Here is a 23160-nt window from a genome sequence, read left to right as displayed (position 1 = left end):
CTGGAGCCAAATCTGCCTTCCCTCGTGCATTTTTTTATGGAGAAACTGCAAAGGGCAAAAACTCAATTCAAAGTTCGGTTTTATTCTTCAGGTTGCCGGGTCCCCAGAATTCAGTCTTACAATCCTGGCAGACGGTCCTTAGAGTTCAGTCTTAGCCTTCCAGCATCTGGTCCTTGTCCCCGAGATTCCTGTTCCCCTCTTTGCCATCTTGCTCTATGTGGCAGGGGGTGGGCTCACGTATACCAAGGCCACCGAGCCTTGTGTGCCTCCTGGGTGACGTCTAGATTTAAAGTTAATTCCGAACAAGCCAATCCCTTAGCAGGCTGCACGTGGAGGGTGTCTGTACAGAGCCCCGTACGACTGTCTCGTAACAGCAGGCTCTGAAGTACCTCTGTCACATGCAGCTGGTATTCTAATGGCCACTGAGGCTCTCTTCCTGTTCTCTGTTATGTCCCCCAACCAGGAGAATCTGCCAGGACGGAATTACACTTTCTGGCAGTGGTTTGACGGTGTGATGGAGGTGTTAAAGAAACATCTCAAGCCTCACTGGAACGATGGGTAAGAATCAGCCTTATTACATGCTGCCAAGGCTGGTCTTGAGCTCGAGCGATCCTCCTGCCTCAGCCTCCCCAGTTAGCTGGGGCTGCAGTCATCTAATAAGTCAGTACTAGAGTACATGGGTTTTCCTCTGTGACATTGTCACCCTCTGCTTCCGACTCTAATCCAGGGCCATCTTGGGTTTCGTGAACAAGCAGCAGGCCCACGACCTGCTCATCAACAAGCCAGATGGGACCTTCCTGCTGCGCTTCAGCGACTCGGAAATCGGGGGCATCACCATTGCTTGGAAGTTTGACTCCCGTGAGTGCCTCGCCCCTTTTGAGACACGGCCTTGTGTCCCAAGTCAGCTGCTTTGTCACGAGATGATTCTAACACATCTTACTGAGAATACATTGTTGGGGACAGACCTAATTACAGGAATCACTAGCATCGCCGTGACACAGCTGCTCGTAAGGCAGCCTGTGAGCAATCTTATTATGGGAAATGCTGAATTGTAGCCCCAGAATGGGCGTCGGGCAGCGTCGCAGCAACTTCCCTTTTGAAACGTTTGCCTTATTGTTACTCAGCCTGGAGCTCGTTTCCATCCCTCTGTGGCTCCACGATGCTCTAATTAATGTCAGGTGTTGCTGCTGGGCACCGCTACCTAAGAATGTCCGTGCCCCCCCTTAGTCTGGCTCTCACGGTGAAGTGGCGTAGCGTGCTAGCTTGTGTGTTTTGTGTTTTACCGGCCCGGACTAGTGTTTAGACTTTCTCTGGTGTGGGGGTGCTTCGTAGAAAGTGAGATCGGGGTCCCTGGGGGCCACTTCTTTTCTCTCCCTTCTTTTATTTTATTATTCTGTATGTGGGTGGTTTGCCTGCGTGCCGGTCTGTGTATGCAGTGCCCCGGAACTGGAGTTCTGGATGGTGGCGAACCATCCTGTGTGTGCTGGGAATTGAACCCCAGTCCGCTGCAAGAACGAGTGCTCTTAGCTGCCGAGCCATCTCTCTAGCTCCAGTGCTGTTGCTTTCGCACAGGGGAAGACTCTTGCTTGAACTTGAGCTCACTGAGGTCGCTGGATCTCTAGGGAAGTGATGCACGCATCTGCTTATGTACCAAGACCTCCAAGAGGTCCCTGTCTACATCCCGAGGCGATTCGGGGATGAATATTTCTGGTGGCATGACTTTACCATAAGGGCTTAAATTTTCAGTGTGTGGACTTTAAAGCCTCACATTTGGAAACCATAGTTAGAATGTGATTGTTCTGTTTATTGATCTAGAGGAGAGAATGTTTTGGAATCTGATGCCTTTTACCACAAGAGACTTCTCTATCCGGTCCCTCGCTGACCGCCTGGGGGACCTGAATTACCTCATATACGTGTTTCCTGATCGGCCAAAGGATGAAGTATATTCTAAGTACTACACACCAGTCCCGTGTGAGCCCGCCACCGGTGAGCGTCCGTCTGCAGTGGGTTTTGTACTGATTTCAGTTTTGGTTTTGTTTGGGTTTTTGCTAGTGGCGGGGTGTGGGGGGTGCACGAGCGTACACATGTATATGCAGATCTGTTTCCTGCAAAAAACCCACCAGCACCCCACTGGACTTCAGGCAATACCCAGGACAGTGTCTATCAAAGAAAAGGCCTCTGCCTCCTGGACGCTGAGATGAAAATTGCACAGCACCATTCCTGGTCAAAATACTCCATAGTATCGTACATTTTTTTAGTAGATACACAAATTCATAAGAAAGAAAGACTTCACACACATCCAGAGTCTGGCTTCTGTAGACAGCTCTGTGGCATTCTACAACGTTCTATAGACCTATGGTCTATTCTCTCCCCGGGTACTTGGGAGGCTTCAGTCTGGGCAGAGAGAGAAAACAGCGAGTGGGGGGACAGTCCTGTTTACTTAGCGGGGGACTCCCTTAAGAGCAATAAAGTAAAAGTGAAGGGTGGAGGCGTGTCTGGGATGGGGGCACCATCTCTCTAGAGGGGTCAGGGGAGGTTTCTGAGGAAGTGACATGTGAATAGACTTGAACAAAGTAAGGAAACTGGCTTTGCAAAGACCTAGAGAGCAGGCATCGTAGGCTGAGAGAGTAAGTTCAGCCAAGGTGTCTGAAAAGCTCCCCAGAGCCTTGAGGCTGCTTCCAGCCAAGCAGGAAGCTGGTGATGAAAACTGAGGGCCAGGGCACCTCAGTAATGGAGGCCGGGATGAAAGGCCAGAGCATGGGTAATCCTAAGTGCCCTGATTTTACGCACACGCACGCACGCACAGAGCCGTGATGCATTCATGCCGTACCGTGACAGCATTCCATCATCTAGTGGCTCTCCCATTTCAGGGTTAGGCCACTGAGATTCATCTGATTTAATTTATTTCATTTTCACTTACGACTGATATAGAGCTAGCCTGGTACAAGTATCTCGTTCATCTCTTCCTTAGGATAAATCCCTAAGCAGAATGAGGTCAACGGGCATATGCTTTAAGCTTTTCGATGAATCTTCCCAAAACTGTATTCAAAGATCTGATTTCACATTTTCTCACATTCTGTTGGACATCTGCTTCTCTGTCTGTTTGCCAACCACAGGATAGCCTCCATTCATGTCTGCCAGTCTGCTTGGCATAAAAATGGCACTTTTTGGGTCTTGTGTGTGTTTCTCTGATTCTAGGCAACCCTGGCATATGATGATTAATGACTCCAGAATGATTAGCATCGGAGCAGCGGCGAGTGTTTGCTCGCTGTCTCTTTGTTTCCTAGAGTATCCGTCTTAGTCACTGTCCTATCACTGCGGAGAGACACCATGAGCAAGGCAGCTCTGACAAAGGAAAATATTTAATTGGGAGCTGGCTTACAGTATGACTGTAACTCCTCTTTTATATAAAAGGAAACTGAGGCATAGGGAAATAAAATACTTTGCCAAAGAGATCACATGGCTGAGAAGGGGCCCAGCCAGGATTTCTGCTTGGTTTAGATCCTGAACCTAGATCCTTCATCCACCATTGGCCAGCGCTGGCCATTTGTAATTTTTTCTGTATTTCTTCCTTGGTTTTTTTTTAATATATATGTGTATGTATGTATGTATGTATATATATATATATATATATATATATATATATATATATATATATATATATATATATATTAGCTGTCATCAGACACACCAGAAGAGGGCATCAGATACCATTACAGATGGTTGTGAGCCACCGTGTGGTTGCTGGGAATTGAACTCAGGACCTCTGGAAGAGCAGTCAGTGCTCTTAACCGCTGAGCCATCTCTCCAGCCCTGAAGTTATATCTTTATATAGAAAATACGCTAATCTGAGGGTGAGGAGGTTGTTCAGTCAATAGGGTACTTGCTGTGAGTTTAACACCTAGGGCCTACACTTTTAAAAAGGCCAGGCAATGTGGCATTTGTAATACTAGTATATGTGTTCCTCCACATGTCTGGGCACATACATGCGTGTACACACACACACATACATATGCACACACGTGAACATGTGTAGACACATACTCAAGAAGAATGTTACTCCTTGATTTATCTATACAGAAAATCTTATCTCTGTGTCATGTAAGTTTTATTTTTTCAAGTACAATGACTTGTGATTTCCATAGAACCCCAGTCTATCTGCTTTTAGTGTGTGTGTGTGTGTGTGTGTGTGTGTGTGTGTGTGTGTAATGCACACATATACCATGGTGTGCATGAGGAAGTAGGAGGATAACCATTGGGAGTCAGCAGTCTTCTTGCACTGTGTGGGTCCTGGGGATCGGGCTTGTGTTACCAAGCTTCCTAACAAGTATCTTTACCCACTGAGCTGTCTTGTCAGCTTGAGAGGCTGAGGCAGGAAGTTCCAAAGTACAACGCCTGCCGCAGGAGAGAGTGAGTTCAAAACCAGCATGTGCAACTTAGCAAGACACTGTCTCCAAACGCAAAGTGAAAAAAGGTGGGAGGTGGGGGTGGGGATTTCCACTTAGTAGCTTTTGCCCAGTATATACCATGCCCTCGGTTCAGTCCCCAATACCAGACAAAGAGTCAGGAATAGTCATGAAGTCATAGAGGTAGAGGCAGGCAGATCTCTGTGAGGTTGAAGGCAGCCTGGCCTACATAGTGAGATCCTGTTTCAAAAGAAAAAAATTTTTTTCACAAATATACACCACTAGCTGTTGACTACATGTGCATGAAAGTGTCTGTCTTCTCTGTGTGGAACTTTCTAAATCATGCCAACTGACCTGGAAGGGGCCAGATTTGCAGTTTTAGTTCTACACATCGCCAGCCAGCCTCCCGGCAGACAGAAATGTTACCAGCTCTGCCGTGTTCTGAGTTGAGATCAAGTGGCTGTGTCTTAACCCTAGAAAAGACGGGTTCTTGAGGGAGGTGTCTCTGAGGTCCCTGGTTTTCACTGTACCTCTCCCTGGCAGCGAAAGCAGCTGACGGATACGTGAAGCCGCAGATCAAGCAAGTGGTCCCCGAGTAAGTGTCCAAGGCCCAGCTCTGTTCTGGTGCCTCTCTTTCTACTTTGTGTTCTTCCCCTCAGCACCCAGCACTCTCTGCTGCTGAGTCCAGCATCCCTAATACCCTAGTAAACCTAGCTTAACCTTTGAGATCTAACTGAATTTCAGTCATGCTGTGGTCTAACCTCCTACGTCCTGAAAAAGACATGAAGATGTCCCCTAACCCCTCCTCCAGTCCCTGGGGCTGAAATCGTGTTCTGCTTCCTTCTACAGGTTTGTCAATGCTTCTGCAGATGCAGGGAGCGGCGCCACCTACATGGACCAGGCTCCTTCCCCAGTGGTGTGCCCTCAGGCTCACTATAACATGTACCCACAGAAGTAGGTCATGCTCTTGGGGCATAAATGGGGAGCAACTGGGCCCTTGGCCTCAGGCCAGACTTCCTAAGGCCTAGAGTCAGGGCAAAGGAACCTGAAGGTTCTCCGGATCTTACCTCACCTGGCCTAGGCCCAGGCACTGGCCTTCCAGAGAGGGAGATTCCACCAGATATTTAAAGCATCAGTGGCCATGAGCAAATTGGCATCTGCTTGTCTCCTCTGAAAAATGGAGATTTGCCACCCTTTGTGCGTAAGGACTGGGTGGAGTCTGGAAGAGGGCGGCTAGGCTGGATTGATTGCACAGCCTGAGGACCTAGCCAGCCTAGGCCTCTGATTTCTCTCAGGAGATCTTCTTTCTAGTGAGGACCTAAGTTGAAGGGACAACCCAACCAGCTCTCTCACCTGATGGGTTGTGGGGTTTCAGATGACCTCTGATAACCTTTGACTCCCTCCCCCACCCCAACCCGCCCCCGTTTGTCTTTCCCTCTGAAGTCCCGACTCTGTCCTCGATACCGATGGGGATTTCGATCTGGAAGACACGATGGACGTGGCACGGCGTGTGGAAGAGCTCTTAGGCCGGCCCATGGACAGTCAGTGGATCCCTCACGCGCAGTCATGACCAGACCTCACCGCCTGCAGCTTCACTGTCCTCCTGGAGGACCCTTCCTGTGGATGTTTTAATTCCATGAATCGCTTCTCTTTGGAAACAATATTCGTAATGTGAAGTGTTAATACTAGTCGTGACTTTAGTGTCTCTGTGCATAGTGGCACTAGTGAAGGGAGTGTGCGTGAGTGTGAGTGTGTGAGTTTGCACGTTGTGTTTTTTCCCACCCCCTGCTGTCCAGTCTAAGCCGCCACACCAGGGCAGGGGCCTCCCCGTGCTTGTTTTTCCCATGTGCAAAAAAAAAGCAGTCAGCTCCCTGAACCCTGTAACTTGGCCATGTGTCTTAAGGGTGGCTGACCCTTGACGTGCGACTGTCCAAGTAAGAAAAGGACAAAGAGAGGAAAAAGCACCCCCTCTCTGGGGAGCCTCCATCCCTGTGCCAGTTAGTCCATAGTCCAAGCGAGCTGTCATTGTCTCCGTAGATGACTGTCTGTAGATGAAAGCCAGTGCCTCACGTGTCCCCCGTCCCTGTTATGTGAGGGACTGAAAGGGGAGATGAGTCAGGGGTGTTGGGGCAAGGGTGGTCACAGGTCTTTGGATGGGGAGTGACCGTTTCCACCACTTCCCCATCTTATCACTGGTTCCTTTCTCCCTCTGCTCACTCAATCCCTGTTTCTAGAACTGCCGCTCAGCTTACGTGTGCGTACTCGAGTGGACATGTTTAACAAAATAGTGGAGAGGAAGGAGGGCCACCCACCTCTCAGCGTACAGGTACGGGTGATGGATGCTCTGTGCTCTGCTAGCATGGTGTGGTGTACCCAGTCCTGGCTCCAGACGCTGGGCATGGCCTGTCCGTGCCACCCTCCCCCACTCTGTACTGTGACCAGGCGGTGCCTGCGTTGTCCAAGGCTTTTTTCTCTCCAAGCTTGTTGATAATGGCTTTCTGCAAACGTCTGGTGGTGTTTTTGTTTCTAAACCAGGTCTTTTTTTTCTTTCTTTCTTTCTTTTTTTTTTTTTTTAATGTTTTTCCCATTCGCACCCGAATTTGACATCAAATTTCTCTCTTCCTGTATCAGGTCCTGGGTCCTCTGTACCCAAATCACTTCATCTCCCTTCAGTGTCACATAGTATCCTGAGGATTAGGCGGTGGGAAGGGGCCCAGACCCAGGGACAGCCTGCCAAGCAGCCAGCACTGTGCGGTCCTGGAGTGCTGGGTGCCGTTGGGGTTTGGGGAAATGCAGTCAGCAGGTTTGCTAGGAAGCTTGGAAAACTGTAGAAGCACAGCGAAAGCCTCAGTGTGATTTTGTTCCACAGTCTCCTCCCGTAGTGTCTCCAGAAGGAAGGAAGGGGCTGCAGTGGGCGTCAGGGAGAGGGGCAAGCAGAGAGCGGTTACCACTCAGGCTTGCAAAGCCCTCCTTGGCTTCCTCTTCCCAAACCAGGGCAGAGGCACGCCCAGGAGAGGAGCCCCAAAACCTTATTTTTATACATGCAAGTAAATAAACATATTTTTTTTACAAAAAAAAAAACTTCTGAATTTATCAGTGTTTTACTGTTAAAGGAAAATACTCCTGTGTAGTAAATTATTTATTGGGAGATGAGTTTTTAAAAGCTGCTGTTTGCCTTGGCTTGGTTTTGTACACTGATTTTTTTTTTTTTTCTATGCCTGGCGGTAGCTCCTCTGCCTCAGGTGCTGGCGGGATGGAGGAGGTGTGAACCCCCTCCCTTCCCCCTCAGAAGAAAGCCAGAACTGCTAGAGAAGTCCAGGCTTAAGGGACTCTCCTCTACCTGTCCTGTGGCTGCTTGTCTCAGTAACCCTCACAAGGGTGTGGACTCTATAGATTTATGGTGGACGTGGCCGCAGGGCATGGGGCGAGTAGAGCAGCCTGGCACCTTTCAAGTTGGTTTGAAGAAGAGGGTGCCAAAATGTGAGGTTCCCACAAAGTTGTTAAGTTACCTGGATTTACTGAGGCTGTGCCTGGACCTGGGAGAGGTTTTTAACTGGAAAGTGTGTTCCCTATCCGCATGCTGGTCTCTCTCTGCCCCACTCCTGCACAAAAAGACGAGGTGAGGGCAGGTCTTCACCTGCCTCTTGCCTGCTCACAGACCCACCCGTGAGTCAAGAAAGTCTTAGCTTTGGGGTGTGGCGAGTGGGGGGCTTTGTAGAGGTGGAAGGAGATTTGAAGTGGCTATCTCCTACAACGAAAATATTCTTTTATAATTTTTCTTTTTAATGTTTTATTTCAGATACATATTTTAGTGTTGAGGCAGATTAGTATATAGCCACCAAAAAGTATTGTGTATAAACTGGGGCAGTCACAAAATTGTGTATTTTATGTTACAATAAAGGCGTCTCCTGAAGGACAGCATTGAGTCCCGTTTCCTTTCGGTCACGTGTCCAGGGAGGGTGGCTTTAACAGGAAGTGTTTTCAGTCATCAGCATGATCCTAAGAAGGGGAACTAGTTGGGACTCAGTGGCCTGAGATGACATGGCGTGGGCTTTGATTGCAGTCAGGGGCGTCTCTTACCTTCCTGCTGGGAAATGACTGGGAGATTGGGCCGATAGCCTCTCAGATTCTCCTCACGCTCTTCCTGAGTGTGTTCAGGTTCCTCCCCCGAGCCTGGCACCATGTCAGAAAACTGGTGATGCTTCCCACCACCCAAGGTCATTATAAAATACAAGAGAACGTGCAGGAGGGGTCATGAGAGTCTGAGCTGGCCTTTCTCCCTTTCTTTTTTTGTAGTGCTGGGACTTAAACCTGTAGCCTCAGCATGCCAGGGAAGCACTCTACTAATTAGCTATGTCCCCTAATGCCCAGCCCGCTTTTTCTTTTTGAGACAAGGTCTCAGGCTGTGGTTGAACTCCCGTCTTTCTCTGCCTCCAGAGCTACAGGTCCTCAGCAGCAGCCCAGTGTGCCAGCCAGCTTGGGACAAACAGAAGTTTAGGAAGGGGCTGGAGAGATGGCCCCATGGTTAAGAGCACCTACTGCTCTTTCAGAGGTCTTGAGTTCAATTCCCAGCAACCACGTGGCTCACAACCATCTGTAATGGGATCTGATTCCCTCTTCTGGTGTATCTGAAGAGAGTGACAGTGTACTCACATATGTAAAATAAATCTTTAAAAATAAAAATGCTACTTACACACCCTGCCCAGCAGTCTCCCCACCCACAATGGGCTAGGCTCTCCTCCATCAATCACTAATTAAGAAAATGTACAACAAGCCTGCTTATAGCTCAATCTTATTGAGGAATTTTCTTTTTTTCTTTTCAAATATTATTTATTTAATTTAGCGCTCTTAACCGCTGAGCCATCTCTCCAGGCTGAGGAATTTTCTTAATTGAAGCTCTCTCCAATGGCTCTAGCTTGTGTCAAGTTGACATAAAGTTAGCCAGCACGCCCCTACTATAAACGAGGCTTGGTGGTATGTGCCTATAATCCCAGCCCTTGGGAGGTGGAAGCAGGAGGATCAAAGTTCAAGGCCATCCTTAACCTTATCTCAGAAAAGGACATCTGGAGGTGGGGAGGCGGCCCGTATCTTTAATCCCAGCACTCGGGAGGCAGAGGCAGGTGGTGAGTCCAAGGCCAGTTTGGTCTTCAAATCCAGTTCCAGGACATCAAAGGGCTACACAGTAAAACCCTGTCTTGAAAGAAAATCAAACCAAACCAAACAAACAAACAAACAAAAAAGGTGTAGGGACTGGTTGAGCTGGAGAGATGGCTCTGCAGTTAAAAGCACTTACAGCAATTGGGCAGTCTTGTCCCACATCTAGCACTCAGAAGGCAGAAGCGGGCAGATCTCTGAATTCAAGACCTGGTCTGGGGGTTGGGGATTTAGCTCAGCTGGGTTCGGTCCCCAGCTCCGGAAAAAAAAAAAAAAGACCTGGTCTGCAGAGCGAGTTAGTCTCAGGAGGACAGTCAGGGCTACACAGAGAAACCCAGCCTCCAAAACACAAACACACACAAGCTCACTTACCGCTCTTGCAGAAGGCCTGGATTCAGTCCCCAGCACACACATGGCGGCTTACAACCAACCATCTGTAGCTCCAGTTCCAGGGGATCCAGTACCCTCTTCCGGCCTCCATGGGCACCAGGCACACATTTGATACAGGAACACCCATGTAGACAAATACTCGTACCCAAAAATGGATGGATGGATGGATGATGAATGGATGGATGGACAGATAGACAGATAGATAGATAAATGTTTAGTAAGAAAAGAAAAATTCCTACAGTAGCCCCACTGAATACGGCTTAGAAGGAGGCAGAACAAGCCACAAGGAAGCTGTGAGACCATTCTAAGCAAGAGAAGCTGGTGTCATCTGGAACCCCCAGCCATAGGTCTGAAGCATAGTCACAAACCTAATAGACAACATTGAAAGATAATTGGACTCTAGCTAGACTTATCCCAAGTTTGAGGCTCAAAAGAAAAAAAAAGGCAATAAGAGTCTCTAAGGGCTCAGTGGTCGGGGACTTTTGAGTTCAAATCTTAGCACAAGAGGTAAAGCAAAAGACTTTTTGTCTGAGGCAGAAGCTTATCATGGGGTGACAGGGTGGGTAGCATGGCTCAGTGACTGGGTAGAGCATGGCTTGGTGACTGGGGGAGAGCATGGCTCAGTGACTGGGAGGGAGCATGGCTCAGTGACTGGGGAACAGCATGGCTTGGTGACAGGGGAGAGCATGGCTCAGTGACTGGGGGACAGCATGGCTTGGTGACAGGGGAGAGCATGGCTCAGTGACTGGGGGACAGCATGGCTTGGTGACAGGGGAGAGCATGGCTCAGTGACTGGGGAACAGCATGGCTTGGTGACAGGGGAGAGCATGGCTCAGTGATTGGAAGAGAGCATGGCTCAGTGACTGGGGGAGAGCATGGCTTGGTGACAGGGGAGCACAGCCAGCATGAAAGGTGGAGGGAACAATGTTGAGCTCGTCGTGTGCTGTGGATGTAGCTTGGTTGGCAGAGTGCTTGCCTAGCATGCACGCAGCTCCATGTCTGATTCCCAGAAATGCATAACCATCTGTGGTGGTGGAGGCTTCTAACGCCAGCATTTGGGAGGCGGAGGCAGGAAGATCAGAAGTGTTATGTTTGAAGCCATTCTGAGGTAGACACCCTGTGTTCCGTAATATCTAGCTACAATAGCCGTACTTGGGGTTTCGAATAGATGTATTAAGTACGTAGTGATCAAAAAGTAGGGGCTGGGGATTTAGCTCAGTGGTAGAGCACTTACCTAGGAAGCGCAAGGCCCTGGGTTCGGTCCCCAGCTCCGAAAAAAAGAACCAAAAAAAAAAAAAAAAAAAAAAAGGAAAGGCATTTATAGCAAGCTGCAGATACATAGCAAATGTCACACCAGTTTATAACATCTAGCACAGAGGAGGAGAGTAGTCTGATTGGGAGAGCCACCAGAGGGAACACCATCAAACTGGAGGCTTAGAAACAGCCGCAGAGATGAAGTGGGGAAGTTGAAACAGTCAAATTGAGTTCCTGATTGACCTTTTTCTCCATCCGTGTCTGAGCTTCTGGCTTCCTGCTGGAAAATGTAGTGTTTTTTTCTACCACGGGATGAACTATGGTAACCTCTGTTGGAAATGGTTACTCCCTTGCAGCTGCTCTCAAGTACACAATGTTTTAGCTTGGGGCTGTCTCGCTGTTCTTCTGTCTCTCCATTCCAGGACCAGGAGACCCAAGCTTGGTTCTGGGCACCAGAGGCTGGAGGACACATCATGCATACACACATACATACACCACAATAATTAACATGTTTTTTAAATATTTAATTTTATGTCTATGAGAGTCTTGCGTTCATGTGTTTAAGGGGACTGTATGAGCTCTGTGCTGGCAGAAGAAGGCATCAGATCTCCCGGAACCAAAGGGGAACCGAGCCAGCATCCTCTACAAACGCAGCAAGCACTCTTAACCACTGAGCCATCTCTCGAGCCCCTACAAACTTTCTGGGCTTATTGTGTGCTGAGGGAAGTGTAAGCATGGACACTTTCCAGATCATGCTATAGAACCAGCATTGTCCTAAATGCCGGAGCCAGAGCAAGACATCACAAGACCAACATGACTCATGAATATGGACACAAACATCCTGAATGCAGGCTAGCAGATTATATCCGTCAACATATAAAGGGAACTGTTATATAAATATAAAAAGACACAAAAAGAAACACATCAGCATATAAAAGGGACTGTGCACCACCACAAAGTCAGATTTATCTCTGTAATCCAGAGAGAGCTTAGCATAAGACAGTCTATTTGAGTATCAACACAATTAAAAATAGAAATGGAGCTGGGTGACTGGGCGTGTATTTTAGCCCAACACTCAGGAGGCAGAGGCAGGTGGCTCTCTGAGTTCAAAGCCAGCTGGGACTACGGAGTGAGTTCCAGGACAGCCAGGGCTAAACAGAGAAAATGTGTCTCAGAAACAACAACAAAACAAACAAACAAAAAACTGAGAAGCCAGAGAGATGGGTCAGTTGACAAAAATGTTTTCTGAAGAAGCACACGGGGGGCTGGGGATTTAGCTCAGTGGTAGAGCGCTTACCTAGGAAGTGCAAGGCCCTGTGTTCGATCCCCAGCTCTGAAAAAAAAAAAAAAAGAACTGATACCCACAGGTTTTGTGTTGTTTCTTTAAGACAGGTTCTAAGTAGCCCTGGTTATCCTGGAACTGGCTTTGTAGACCAGGCTGGCTTGAACTCACCAAGATCCACCTGCCTCTGCTTTCTGAGTTCTGGGATCAAAGGTATGCGCCACCACACCTGGCAGATGCAGAGTTGGGCATGCTGACAATGCTCTAAAGTTGACTTGGCATTAGTCGCCTGGACCCGTGGAGATCCTGAACACATTGAATCACACACTCAATGGGTGACTCATGTAGTGTGTGGATTATATCTAATAAATCTGTTACTAAAAAGAAAAAGCTGATGTGGGGACGATCTAGCTAAGACATCTGTCATCATATTGATCACCAAGGTTTGATTGGGTTTATCTGGCTTGCTCTCTGGGTGTTTCCTTCCTCCCTCACAGCTCCAAGTGTGTACCTCTTGAATGATACTGGGTTGAAGAAATCGACCTTCTGTTATAGAAGAGGACCAATTCCGGGTCAAGGATAGACAAGTAGCTATTGTGCTCATTTGAAGGTGGGTATAAAGTGGTCAGGTGTCCAAAACTCTTAACATGCCTGTAGTGGATGAAAATGGCCCCCATAGACTCATGGGGAGTGGCCTATCAGGAGGTGTGGCCTTGTTGAAGGAAGTGTGTCGCTGGGGGTGTGGGCTTTGAGGTTTCAAATGAGGCCCAGTGTTGCTCTCTCTTCCTGCTGGCTGTCAATCAGGATGTAAGGCTCTCAGCTACCTCTCCAGCACCATATCTGCCTGCATGTTACCATGCTTTCGGCCATGATGATGGTACACTGGAAGCCAGCCCCAATTCAAGAGTTTGCTTTATGAGAGTCGCTGTGGTCATGATGTATCTCTTCACAGCAATAAAACCCCAAGGCAGTCTGCTTTTCAAATCATAAAGAAATGAATAAACAAATACATGGCCTTTGTTTTAGGGGGTTGCTAGAGAGCTGTCTCGACAATCAAGAGCACTTACTGCTGCCATTCCAGAAGGCCACGCCTTCTTTCATCCCTGTTGGGTGGCTCAGAACCCACGCGACTCCAGCTCCAGCAGATTTTAAACCTTCTTCTGGTTTCTACGCGCAACTGCACGCATGGAAACACACACACACTTAATAAAAAGAAATATTGGGCTGGAGAGATGCTCAGCGGTTAAGAGCACTGACTGCTCTTCCAGAGGTCCTGAGTTCAATTTCCAGCAACCACATGGTGGTTCACAACCATATGTAATGGGATCCGATGCCCTGTCCCAGTGAGCCTGAAGACAGCGACAGTGTACTTATATATACAATAAATAAATAAATCTTTAAAAAAATAAAATAAAAAGAAATATTTCAGGGCTGGAGAGATGGTTCAGTGGTTAAGAACAGTGGCTGTTCTTCCGATGTTCAATTCCCAGCAACCACATAACAGCTCACAAACTGTAGCTCCAGTTCCAGGGGACCTAAGACCCTCACACAGACACGCATGCAGGTAAAATATCCATGCAGTTAAAATAAAATAAGAGACTGGAGGGCAGGGTAGGGCAATGATGTGAAATCACAAAGAACCATTAAAAATTTTCAAAAAGTAAAAGAAATATTTCAAGTGTGCTTTGACTTTTTTTTAATTAATTTATTTGGTTTGGGTTGGGGTTTTGAGATGAAGTCAATGTATTCAGTCACAATTTGATGGAACCACATAGGAGAAACAGTTCTGTAAGGCATCTTACTTAAGGACTGGCCATTGGATAACTATATTGGCTTGTCTGTGTAGGAGGGTGGGTCGCCATCTGTCTGTCTTGGAGGTTTCTTAGCAGATTGTGACACATACTACATTCGAATTTAAAGTCACCACCTAGGTGAAAGTCATTTTCTCTAACTTTGTGGAGGTTTACAGACAGGGGACAACTTTGAATAGCTGTTTGTTTCGTTATTCATTCTTTTATTTATTTGATGCAGGGACTCTCTGTATAGCCCTGATTGTCCTGGAACTTACTGTGTAGATCAGGCTGGCCTCAAACACATAGAGGTCCTTCTATCTCTGCCTCCGAGTGTTGAGATTAAAAGTATGCACCACAAGGTCTGTAAGGCAGCACCTGGCTATGTAGCCCAGGCTGGCCTCCAACTTTTAGTGGAGCCATTCCTCTTCCCAAGCCTCTCCCAAATGCAGGGATTCCAGATGCATTCTGTAGAATGGGTTCTCTTGTTTGTTTAAGACGTGTAGCTCAGGCTGACCTTGAACATATTATGTAGCTGTGGGTGACCTTGCCCTCTTTCGGACACATCCCCTAGGGCTGGAACAACTGGTGCGCACAACCACACCTCCACAGCTGTGGTTTTTAGTAGTTCTCAAATCTGAGCCTGCTCCTGGATGGGAAAGCAAGCACTCTTTCCACACACACTTTCTTGACTATCATGCTACCCTGGCCTTAACTCCCTCATCTGCCAACCTGAGCCAGCAACTCAACCTGTAGCCCTTTAGGTGATCTGTTCCTTTAAGAACACTCCTCCCCCGGCTCCTAGGTCCGCCCAATCAGGCCGGATTTCCTGTCCAAGCCCTGCCTTTTAAAGTCATCACTTCAACTTTCAGGACTACGGCACACAGAAACCAGATGCACTGTGGGACCCTGAGGGGTCTGGGGTGCTGAAAGTAGGCAGAAGTGGGCTGTGACAGGTGCATATATGTCCCCAGGGCTCTAAGGGGAAAGGGGACCAGGGCAGGGAAGATCCGGAGAGGAAGCAAAGTCACTTGGGAGTGGGTAAAAATGTTATACTTCGTGCCCAGCCCTCTCTCATGCTTCCGAGGGAGGAGCTGTGGGAGCTGTGCTTCCAGCTCAGTAGCTAGGATGCCCGAGTCTCGAGAGTCTCTCTTCCATATCACCTGACCAGCGGGGCCCTGGCTTCCCCCCACTGTCTTCCTTCCTCTGTTTTCTGTGTGCAGCGGAGTGTGTGGGAAGACTTGGTTATCCCCCTCAAGCTCCATTCTGTTCCATCCTTCTCCCAGGAGATACTTGGAGATGCCTGTGCTGTGGCTGCTGTTGCTGCTGCCGCTCCTGCCCCTGCTGGCCATGCTCTGCCAGCAGAGATCTCCGGGTGCCAGACCATGCTGGCTGATCAGTCTCCAGCACCGGGTGGCTTGCGTGGTGCTGAGCTGGGCAGCCGCCTGGCAGCGGCGGAAACTAGAACAAAGCACACTGAACGTGAGCCAGAGCCAGCAGCAGGCCCTCATGGGGTGTCTGAAGGAAGCCCAGGGTTCCTGCTGTCTCCCCAGGGAGAACACAGGTGTGTTTCTGGCACCTGGGGGAGGTGACCCAATGAGAGGAGATGACCCACAAGACAGCCAGACTCTAGAACCCAAATACCACCAATATGATGTGGCCTAGCGCAGAGACCTACCGGGGCCCATACCCAACTCCTGTTAAGATGGGTTTTCCTTTGCTGGGCCCTGCCCTAGCCTTCACCCCACTTCCCAGACCCTTTCTCAAGGCTCTCCACAGTCTTCTCACTTCCTGAGGAGTTTGTTTTTGTTTTGTTTCTTTGGGGGGGCGGGGGTTGTCTACAGACATGACCACCTTCCGGAATCTTCCACTGACAAAAACCAGCCACACCCAGCAGAAAGAAAGTGAAGAGAAGCTCCTGCCCCCTACCTTACCCCAGTACCATGGAGATGCCTCTTTGCAGGTAAATAGGTACCTCCACCCCACAACAGCAGACACTCACAAATGGATGTACAAAGGAGGCCCACTGTGGTAGCTGGGGTCTGGTTCTAAAGTCTGAATGACAGTCCCTCCTATCTCCCTCCAGGCCACCCTGCTGGGTCTAATGACCTTAAACAAGGCCTATCCAGAAGTGCTGGCTCCAGGAAGTACTGCCTGTGTGACCCCTACATCCCCATGGCCCTATTCTGTCCCCTGGCTCGGGCATGCCCTGGGCCGGGTAAGTCCCATTGGAGCCAAGGATGCCCGGACCCTGCTGCTGGAGGCGTTGATATCCCCGGGGCTGAGGGTACTTGAGGCAAGGACTGCAGTGGAGCTCCTGGATGTCTTTGTGGGCTTGGAGGCTGATGGTGAAGAACTGGCTGAGGTCATAGCATCTGGGAGCCTAGGGAAGCTCCCCAGACGAGCAGCTGAGCTGCAGGAGGCCCTAGAGCAGGGACCCCGAGGATTGGCCCTCCGGCTCTGGCCAAAGCTGCAGGTGGTGGTGACTCTGGACGCAGGAGGACAGGCAGAAGCTGTGGCTGCCCTTAGGGTCCTGTGGTGCCAAGGGCTAGCCTTCTTCTCTCCTGCTTATGCTGCCTCTGGAGGTCAGCTTGATGCGGGGATTGGATGCAGATGGGGCTGGGAGGGAGACGTCACACAGCTAGCTACCATGCATTGAACCACGTCCACTTAACCTTCAGTTCTCCTCAGTGCCTGGAATGGTACGAGTTACCAGCGCTGACTAACAGCTGAGCATGCCAGGGTTCACTGAGAAATAACATCTCACACAGACTCACGTGGTACCAGGATTTGCTTCCAGCCCTGATCCCTTCTAGAACCACTGCCTGACCAGGAGAGAGCAGGCTGGACCGAGGGCGAGGGGGGGGGGGGCGACCAGAAAGACTGCATCAGGAGGGCCAGATGCTTAAAGGAACTGACCCTGTTGTCCAGAGTGAGGTATTACTTTCTGCTGTTGTGTGGCAGAAAGGAATGCTCCACGAGGTTGACAAGAAGATTGTTTTGCTCTCTATAGGGGTGATGGCCATAAACCTGTGGCCAGAGCAACCCCAAGGATCCTATCTTCTGTCCCCTGGAGTCCCCTTTATTGAGCTGCTTCCAATCAAGGAAGGAACCCAAGAGGAGGCAGCCTCCACTCTCCTTCTTACTGATGTCCGAAGGGAGGAAAAGTATGAGTTGGTCCTGACTGACAGCACCAGCCTGACCAGGTGATCCTCTACTGGCCCTTCTCACCTCTGATAAGAACCCTGGCTTTGGGAGGGGACAAAAGCCCACTCTTCCTCTCAACCCACTCCTTAGGTGCCGCCTGGGTGACGTGGTACAGGTGATTGGCACCTACAATCAGTGTCCTGTGGTCAGGTTCACCTGCAGGTAGGTGACCCCCCCTGGGGACAATGAGGGGCTGTCTCTGTGCCTTGAGCCCACTCCCTCTTCCTTCTTCCTTCAGGCTGGGACAGACCCTGAGTGTTCGAGGAGAAGTTACTGATGAGAATGTATTCTCTGTGGCTTTGGCCCAAGCAGTGGGGCAGTGGCCAGGGGCCAAGCTGTTGGACCATGTCTGTGTGGAGAGCCACATTCTGGGTAAGCATCTCCTCCAGTTCCTACCTCCATGTCTTGGGTCTGGCTATCCCCCGACCCATGTTCACCCTTGACCAGAGACATCTAGGAAGGAGATAAACCTCACCCTTCCCCACTGTTCCTAAAGAAAGTCCCTCTCTTTATCTGACTTCCATCCCTACTGTCTCCGCCCCTTTTCTTTCCTGACCTGTCTCATATTTAGGAGTCGGTTCTAGATTCCCCTCCATTTGCTGCTCCCCACCAAGAATCATTTCTTCCTGCTGCGAACCTTAGAAGAGGGAAGAAGTGGGGTTGGGGATTTAGCTCAGTGGTAGAGCGCTTGCCTACCAAGCTCAAGGCCCTGGGTTCGGTCCCCAGCTCTGAAAAAAAGAAAAAAAAAAAAGAAGAAGAGGGAAGAAGTGAGGCTGCAGGCTGCTGGCTCTCGCAGCCTCCTTTCCCTCAGGAAGCCTGTATCCCAATGGCTTTATCCCCAGACTCCTATGAGGGATCCGCCCCACACTACGAAGTGTTTGTGGAGCTGAGGGGCTTGAGGAATCTGTCGGAGGAAAATCGAGACAAGGTAAATGATGAGACCTGGGTCTGATTCTAAATCTCTTTTGTTCTACAAGCCCCTAGTTGCCGTGGAGATGAGAGAGTTAAGGGAACCGGGGTGGGTCTTGGGGATGGGGAGCCCCTTCAGAGAATCTGAGAAGGGAGCATGGGCCCCACAACACACATTTCCACACCAAAATCCTAAGTGCACGTGGCCCTGGATATGATCGTGCATGTCCGGTACACTGCCACCACATCGCATCATGGCCTCGCCTCACTGTTCTGCCCTTAGCTTGACCACTGCCTTCAGGAAGCCTCCCCTCGGTACAAGTCCTTGCGGTTCTGGGGCAGCGTGGGTCCTGCCAAAGTCCATCTGGTGAGGCCAGGAAGCTTCAGAGTACTTCGGGAAGCACTAGCAGCCTGCCCCTCCTCTTCCTGTCCTGAAATGCCTCGGGTCCTCAGGCTCAGGCACCTGGCCCAGCTCCTGCAGAAGAGGGTGATACCCTAACCAAGGCAGCTTCCCTCCTGCTGCCTCACTCTTTCCTCTGGGATATCTCTGGATGTTGAGTCCTGGGCCAGACGTCACATAATATTGGCCCATCAGAGCCTTCGGGCCTTAGGGAGGCCCTAGACTCATTGGCCAGTTTTAAGATGGATGCAGCTGAACCCATCGACGGTCTCCCATCAGCCTCTCCTGCCTGAGGCTGCTGGTGGCTTCTCTGTGTTGCAGCCCTTCTCATGTGCTTGGCCAAGGTACAGCAAGGGCTGAAAGTATAGGCAGTGCTCCGGGAGCAGATGAAGAAACCACAGCCTCGTTGTCTCGTGGTCTAGGCTGTGTCTTGCAAAACCTCCCGAAAGGCTGAGGCTATGGCCCACAGTCGTCCAGTGTTTAATACTCTTCCTACCAGCTCTCCTCCCATCCCTCCATCCTCTCTCCCTTGCCCACTCTATCACTCTGTTCCCTGGATCAAGTCCCAAATAAATTTTTTTAAAATTTAATGTGTTTATGTTATGTTTATGTGCGTGTGTGTGTGTGTGTGTGTGTGTATGCGCCTGCATGTGTGTATGTGCACCATGTGTATGTGAATGACAGAGGCCAGAAGAGGATATTAAATTCTCTGGGGGCTGGGGATTTAGCTCAGTGGTAGAGCGCTTACCTAGGAAGCGCAAGGCCCTGGGTTCGGTCCCCAGCTCCGAAAAAAAGAACCAAAAAAAAAAAAAAAAATTCTCTGGAACTGGAGTTTCTGGCAGTTGAGAGCTGCTATGTGTCTGCTGGGAACCAAACCCAGGTCCTCTGTGAAAACATCAAGTACTTGACTGTTGAACCATTCCTCTGGGCCTTCAAATAAAACTCTTACCCATACAATGGACCCTGTTTTGGGAATGCCATGTGGGGTCCTCTGCGCACTGCTTCAGCTGCTGTCTGGGGTCCCCAGCAAGGCCCCTCCATTCCCTCTCTATGCCGAGCTCCAGGGCCTTCACTTACTCTACACGCCGGCTTAAGCTTCGTCCCAAGATTGTGAGACTAGAGGAGCCCCTGGAGTCCCACTATGGTTTTCACAACCAAGCAGACAGATACCCTCTTCCCTCCCGTGCCAAGCACAGCTTGAAGGTGAATAACTGTTGCCAGCTTCTCAGTACTGGGCTCCTTCCTGGCCTGGTCTGCACAGATCACTTCCATGATGGAAAGGAGGATCGCTATCCTTCAAGACACAAAATGTCACAGCAGGAAGGAGCGTTAGAGCTACCTGAAGAGACAGTGTCCACAGCAGTGAGGAAACTAAGCCACAAGGCCAAGACCCTAAACTCCTCCCATCTAGATCAGTATCCAGCTTCCAGTTTCCCCTCCTCCCTAGCCAGTCCTGCATCAGCCTTTTTTAAAAAAAATTATTTATTTTATGGACGTGAGTACACTGTAGCTCTCTTCTGACATACCAGAAAAGAGCCATTGCAGATGGTTGTGAACCACCATGTAAAACGGTTGCTGAGAACAGAACTCAGGAAGAGCAGTCCATGTTTTTAACCACTGGGCCATCTCTCCAGCCCTTTAGCTTACTCTCCCTTTAGCTCCATAGAAACTATGATGCCCACACCCCATCCCTTGGGAGCTAAGCACTAAGTACTGTATCATCTAAGCCTTCGCTCATCAACATTGTCCCTTCTCAGGCATAGTCTGTCCCCTTACCTACCTAATGGAAGCTACTTTTCAGGCAAAGCCTTTGAGGGACCACCCTGCCCCACCCAAAAGAAAGTGCCTGTCTAATCTTTGCTGGTGCCTGAGTAGTTCCTCCCCTGCATTGAACTATTCTTAGGCTTAGGAGTCACCCCACCCAGGTTTGTGTGTTCCTTGAAGGAGGAGACATGGAGGAAAGATGGCTCCATTAAGAGCGCTTACTGCCTTTTTGCAGAGGACCCAATCTTGGTTCCCAGTGCCCACACGGTAGCTCACAATGATCCATAACTACAGTTCCTTAGGTTCCAAAACCCTCCTTTGGCATTCACAGGCATCAGGCACACACACAACATAGAGCCATACTCACAGGCAAAGCACTCGCACATAAAAATCTAAAAATAAACTTAAGAAAATGGTGTCACATCCTAGGCACACAGCTATCCCTGCACCCATGCAGGACTAATCTACACCAAGAGCTTCATAACAGGACCCTGAAGGCAAACCTGGCCTGGAGGTGGCTTGAGTCCTTGACCACTCACGCCCTATTCAATCCTGGAGATGGCAGAGTAAGATGATGACGGTCGTCTCTGCTGGCCCAGGAGACGTCTACTCTTTGTCATCTACTCTCCTAAAGACCAGGCTTGGCTGCCCTCTCACCCGTTGCCCATAGTAAGTCTCCAAGACTGTCCATGGAGGAATTTGGTAAAAGGGACAAAAGAAGAGGCGAGCTGTGGGAGGCGGGAGAGGTCAAGAGCTGTTTCCATGAAGGAAAAGGCCCTGGAATCTGATGGACCCCCAGAATTAGTGGGGGTGAGGGAGCATGCCACACAGGTACCCTCTCTACACTCACCACGGACAGTGGTTCTCAGGCTGCTACTTCAGCCCCTAATTAGCAACCATCCCCTCCCCCATTGTCTCCAACTGAGTGTCCCAAAAGTGTTCACAAGGCCTCTTTTGTGAAGTTAGATTCCTGGGTGCAAGGTAACCTCATTAGTACTCGGAAACCACCCTATCTCCAAGGAACAGGCAGACAGACAAGCTGGGGACCAGGGACAGGGCAGCCATTCTTTGGATCCAACCTGGAAACGGCTCCCCTGCAAGATGCTAATCTTGGACATGCCTTTGTCTGGTTTAGAGTAGACACACGTACTCATGTCTCCCCCCCGCCCCACACACCTCAGAACACTATAAACTCCTGGCCCCTGGAAACAAGCCACAGAAGACGACGGCCTCAGACTCCTTGGGTATTTGGACCACTGCACCGAAGATACCATCTCTCCGGATTACCTCTCCCTGAGCTCCAGACACCATGAACCTTCCTTCTACAAAGGTAAGATCTAGAAACAGGGATGCACCTCACCAGAGGACCTAGGCCATGAGAGTGCTCGCTAAGGGTTGGGCTCCTATGAGCTTTCTAGGATAGCACTAAGGGAAGAGTCTGGGTGGGCTCTTGGCAACCTGCCTCCTTGGTTAACACTGGGCATGCCATTATGGAGAAGTTCGTGTTTAATGAGAACTTGCATTCTGGATGCTCTCTGTGCTTGTCAGTTATATCTTCCACTCAACAGCCCTGGGTAGTAGGGATGATTTAATGCCTAGTTTGCTTGAGGAAAGGCTGTCCTAAGAGGGTGAGAAACTCGTTTAAAGCCACAACGTTCAGTTTCCCCAGCAAAGGAACAAGCCCACTGTGTGTAGAGGGAAGGACTGAACTGAATAAACCCTTTTTTTCTGTCGAGCTTGTAAGTCTGGCACAGACAGACTCAGGCGCACCTGCCTGCAGGTGAAAGGGCAAGCCTTTAAATATGTTTTCACAGGACAAACTTCTACCCCAGAGAAGCCTATGAGGTTTTCCTAGAGTATATGAGTTGACAAAGGAGCCAGCCGCAGGAAACTAAGTGACAGCCAAGCAGGATCTCGGGCAAAGAGAAATTCAGAGCCAACTGGCTCTGTGGAGTGAAATCCATTTGCACCTTGTCTCTGTCCCTTTAGGTTCCCTGGGCCGCCGTGACGCTGCTGCTGCTGCTACTGCTGCCGCCGGCGCTGCTGTCGCTTGGGGTGGACGCGCAGCCTCTGCCCGACTGCTGTCGCCAGAAGACGTGTTCCTGCCGTCTCTACGAACTGTTGCACGGAGCTGGCAACCACGCCGCGGGCATCCTCACTCTGGGAAAGCGGCGACCTGGACCCCCAGGCCTCCAAGGACGGCTGCAGCGCCTCCTTCAGGCCAACGGTAACCACGCAGCTGGCATCCTGACCATGGGCCGCCGCGCAGGCGCAGAGCTAGAGCCATATCCCTGCCCTGGTCGCCGCTGTCCGACTGCAACCGCCACCGCTTTAGCGCCCCGGGGCGGATCCAGAGTCTGAACCCGTCTTCTATCCCTGTCCTAGTCCTAACTTTCCCCTCTCCTCGCCAGTCCCTAGGCAATAAAGACGTTTCTCTGTTGGTGTGACTAATCTTTGTGTCAAGTTCAGGCCTCCAGGGGGCGGGAAAGGATCTTGAGAATTGTGATGACTCTAAGGCCTGGAAGGAGCTTGTGTTTCTCATCCTAAATACTTAGAATCCAGCATGGAACCTCCCAGCGTCCATGGATGTGTGTTGCACGCTTG

The 23160-nt window shown here is 49.9% G+C and overlaps 3 protein-coding genes across 14 annotated transcripts in view; all 3 read left to right on the top strand.

Annotated features, from left to right (window-relative positions):
• Stat5b (signal transducer and activator of transcription 5B) overlaps positions 1–8324 on the top strand; it is a 70672-nt gene extending 62348 nt beyond the window's left edge. For 11 of the 12 annotated variants that reach the window (XM_087569923.1, XM_087569917.1, XM_087569920.1 and 8 more), the window contains 6 exons: positions 464–558; positions 728–858; positions 1816–1986; positions 4950–5001; positions 5256–5360; positions 5850–8324. In XM_087569923.1, coding sequence (XP_087426049.1) covers positions 464–558; positions 728–858; positions 1816–1986; positions 4950–5001; positions 5256–5360; positions 5850–5976 — 681 coding nt within the window. In that variant the 3' untranslated portion in view covers positions 5977–8324. 12 annotated transcript variants of the gene reach the window in all.
• A 6836-nt stretch (positions 8325–15160) lies between these two features.
• Ghdc (GH3 domain containing) lies at positions 15161–19377 on the top strand. The gene is given in 9 exon segments (NM_001191651.1): positions 15161–15232; positions 15563–15840; positions 16121–16239; positions 16363–16861; positions 17290–17482; positions 17574–17645; positions 17722–17855; positions 18326–18411; positions 18676–19377. Coding segments are annotated over 8 exon segments (1584 nt in total). The 5' UTR covers positions 15161–15232; positions 15563–15575; the 3' UTR covers positions 18892–19377.
• Positions 19378–21771: 2394 nt separating this feature from the next.
• Hcrt (hypocretin neuropeptide precursor) lies at positions 21772–23007 on the top strand. The gene is given in 2 exon segments (NM_013179.3): positions 21772–21886; positions 22546–23007. Coding segments are annotated over 2 exon segments (393 nt in total). The 5' UTR covers positions 21772–21865; the 3' UTR covers positions 22918–23007.
• Positions 23008–23160: the final 153 nt, after the last annotated feature.

This window comes from Rattus norvegicus, chromosome 10, assembly GCF_021556685.1.
Source record: "Rattus norvegicus strain SHRSP/BbbUtx chromosome 10, alternate assembly SHRSP_T2T, whole genome shotgun sequence".
In the NCBI taxonomy this organism is placed as follows: Eukaryota; Metazoa; Chordata; class Mammalia; order Rodentia; family Muridae; genus Rattus; species Rattus norvegicus.
Note: the sequence above shows the minus strand (reverse complement) of the source record. Positions and strands in the feature narration are given on the sequence as shown.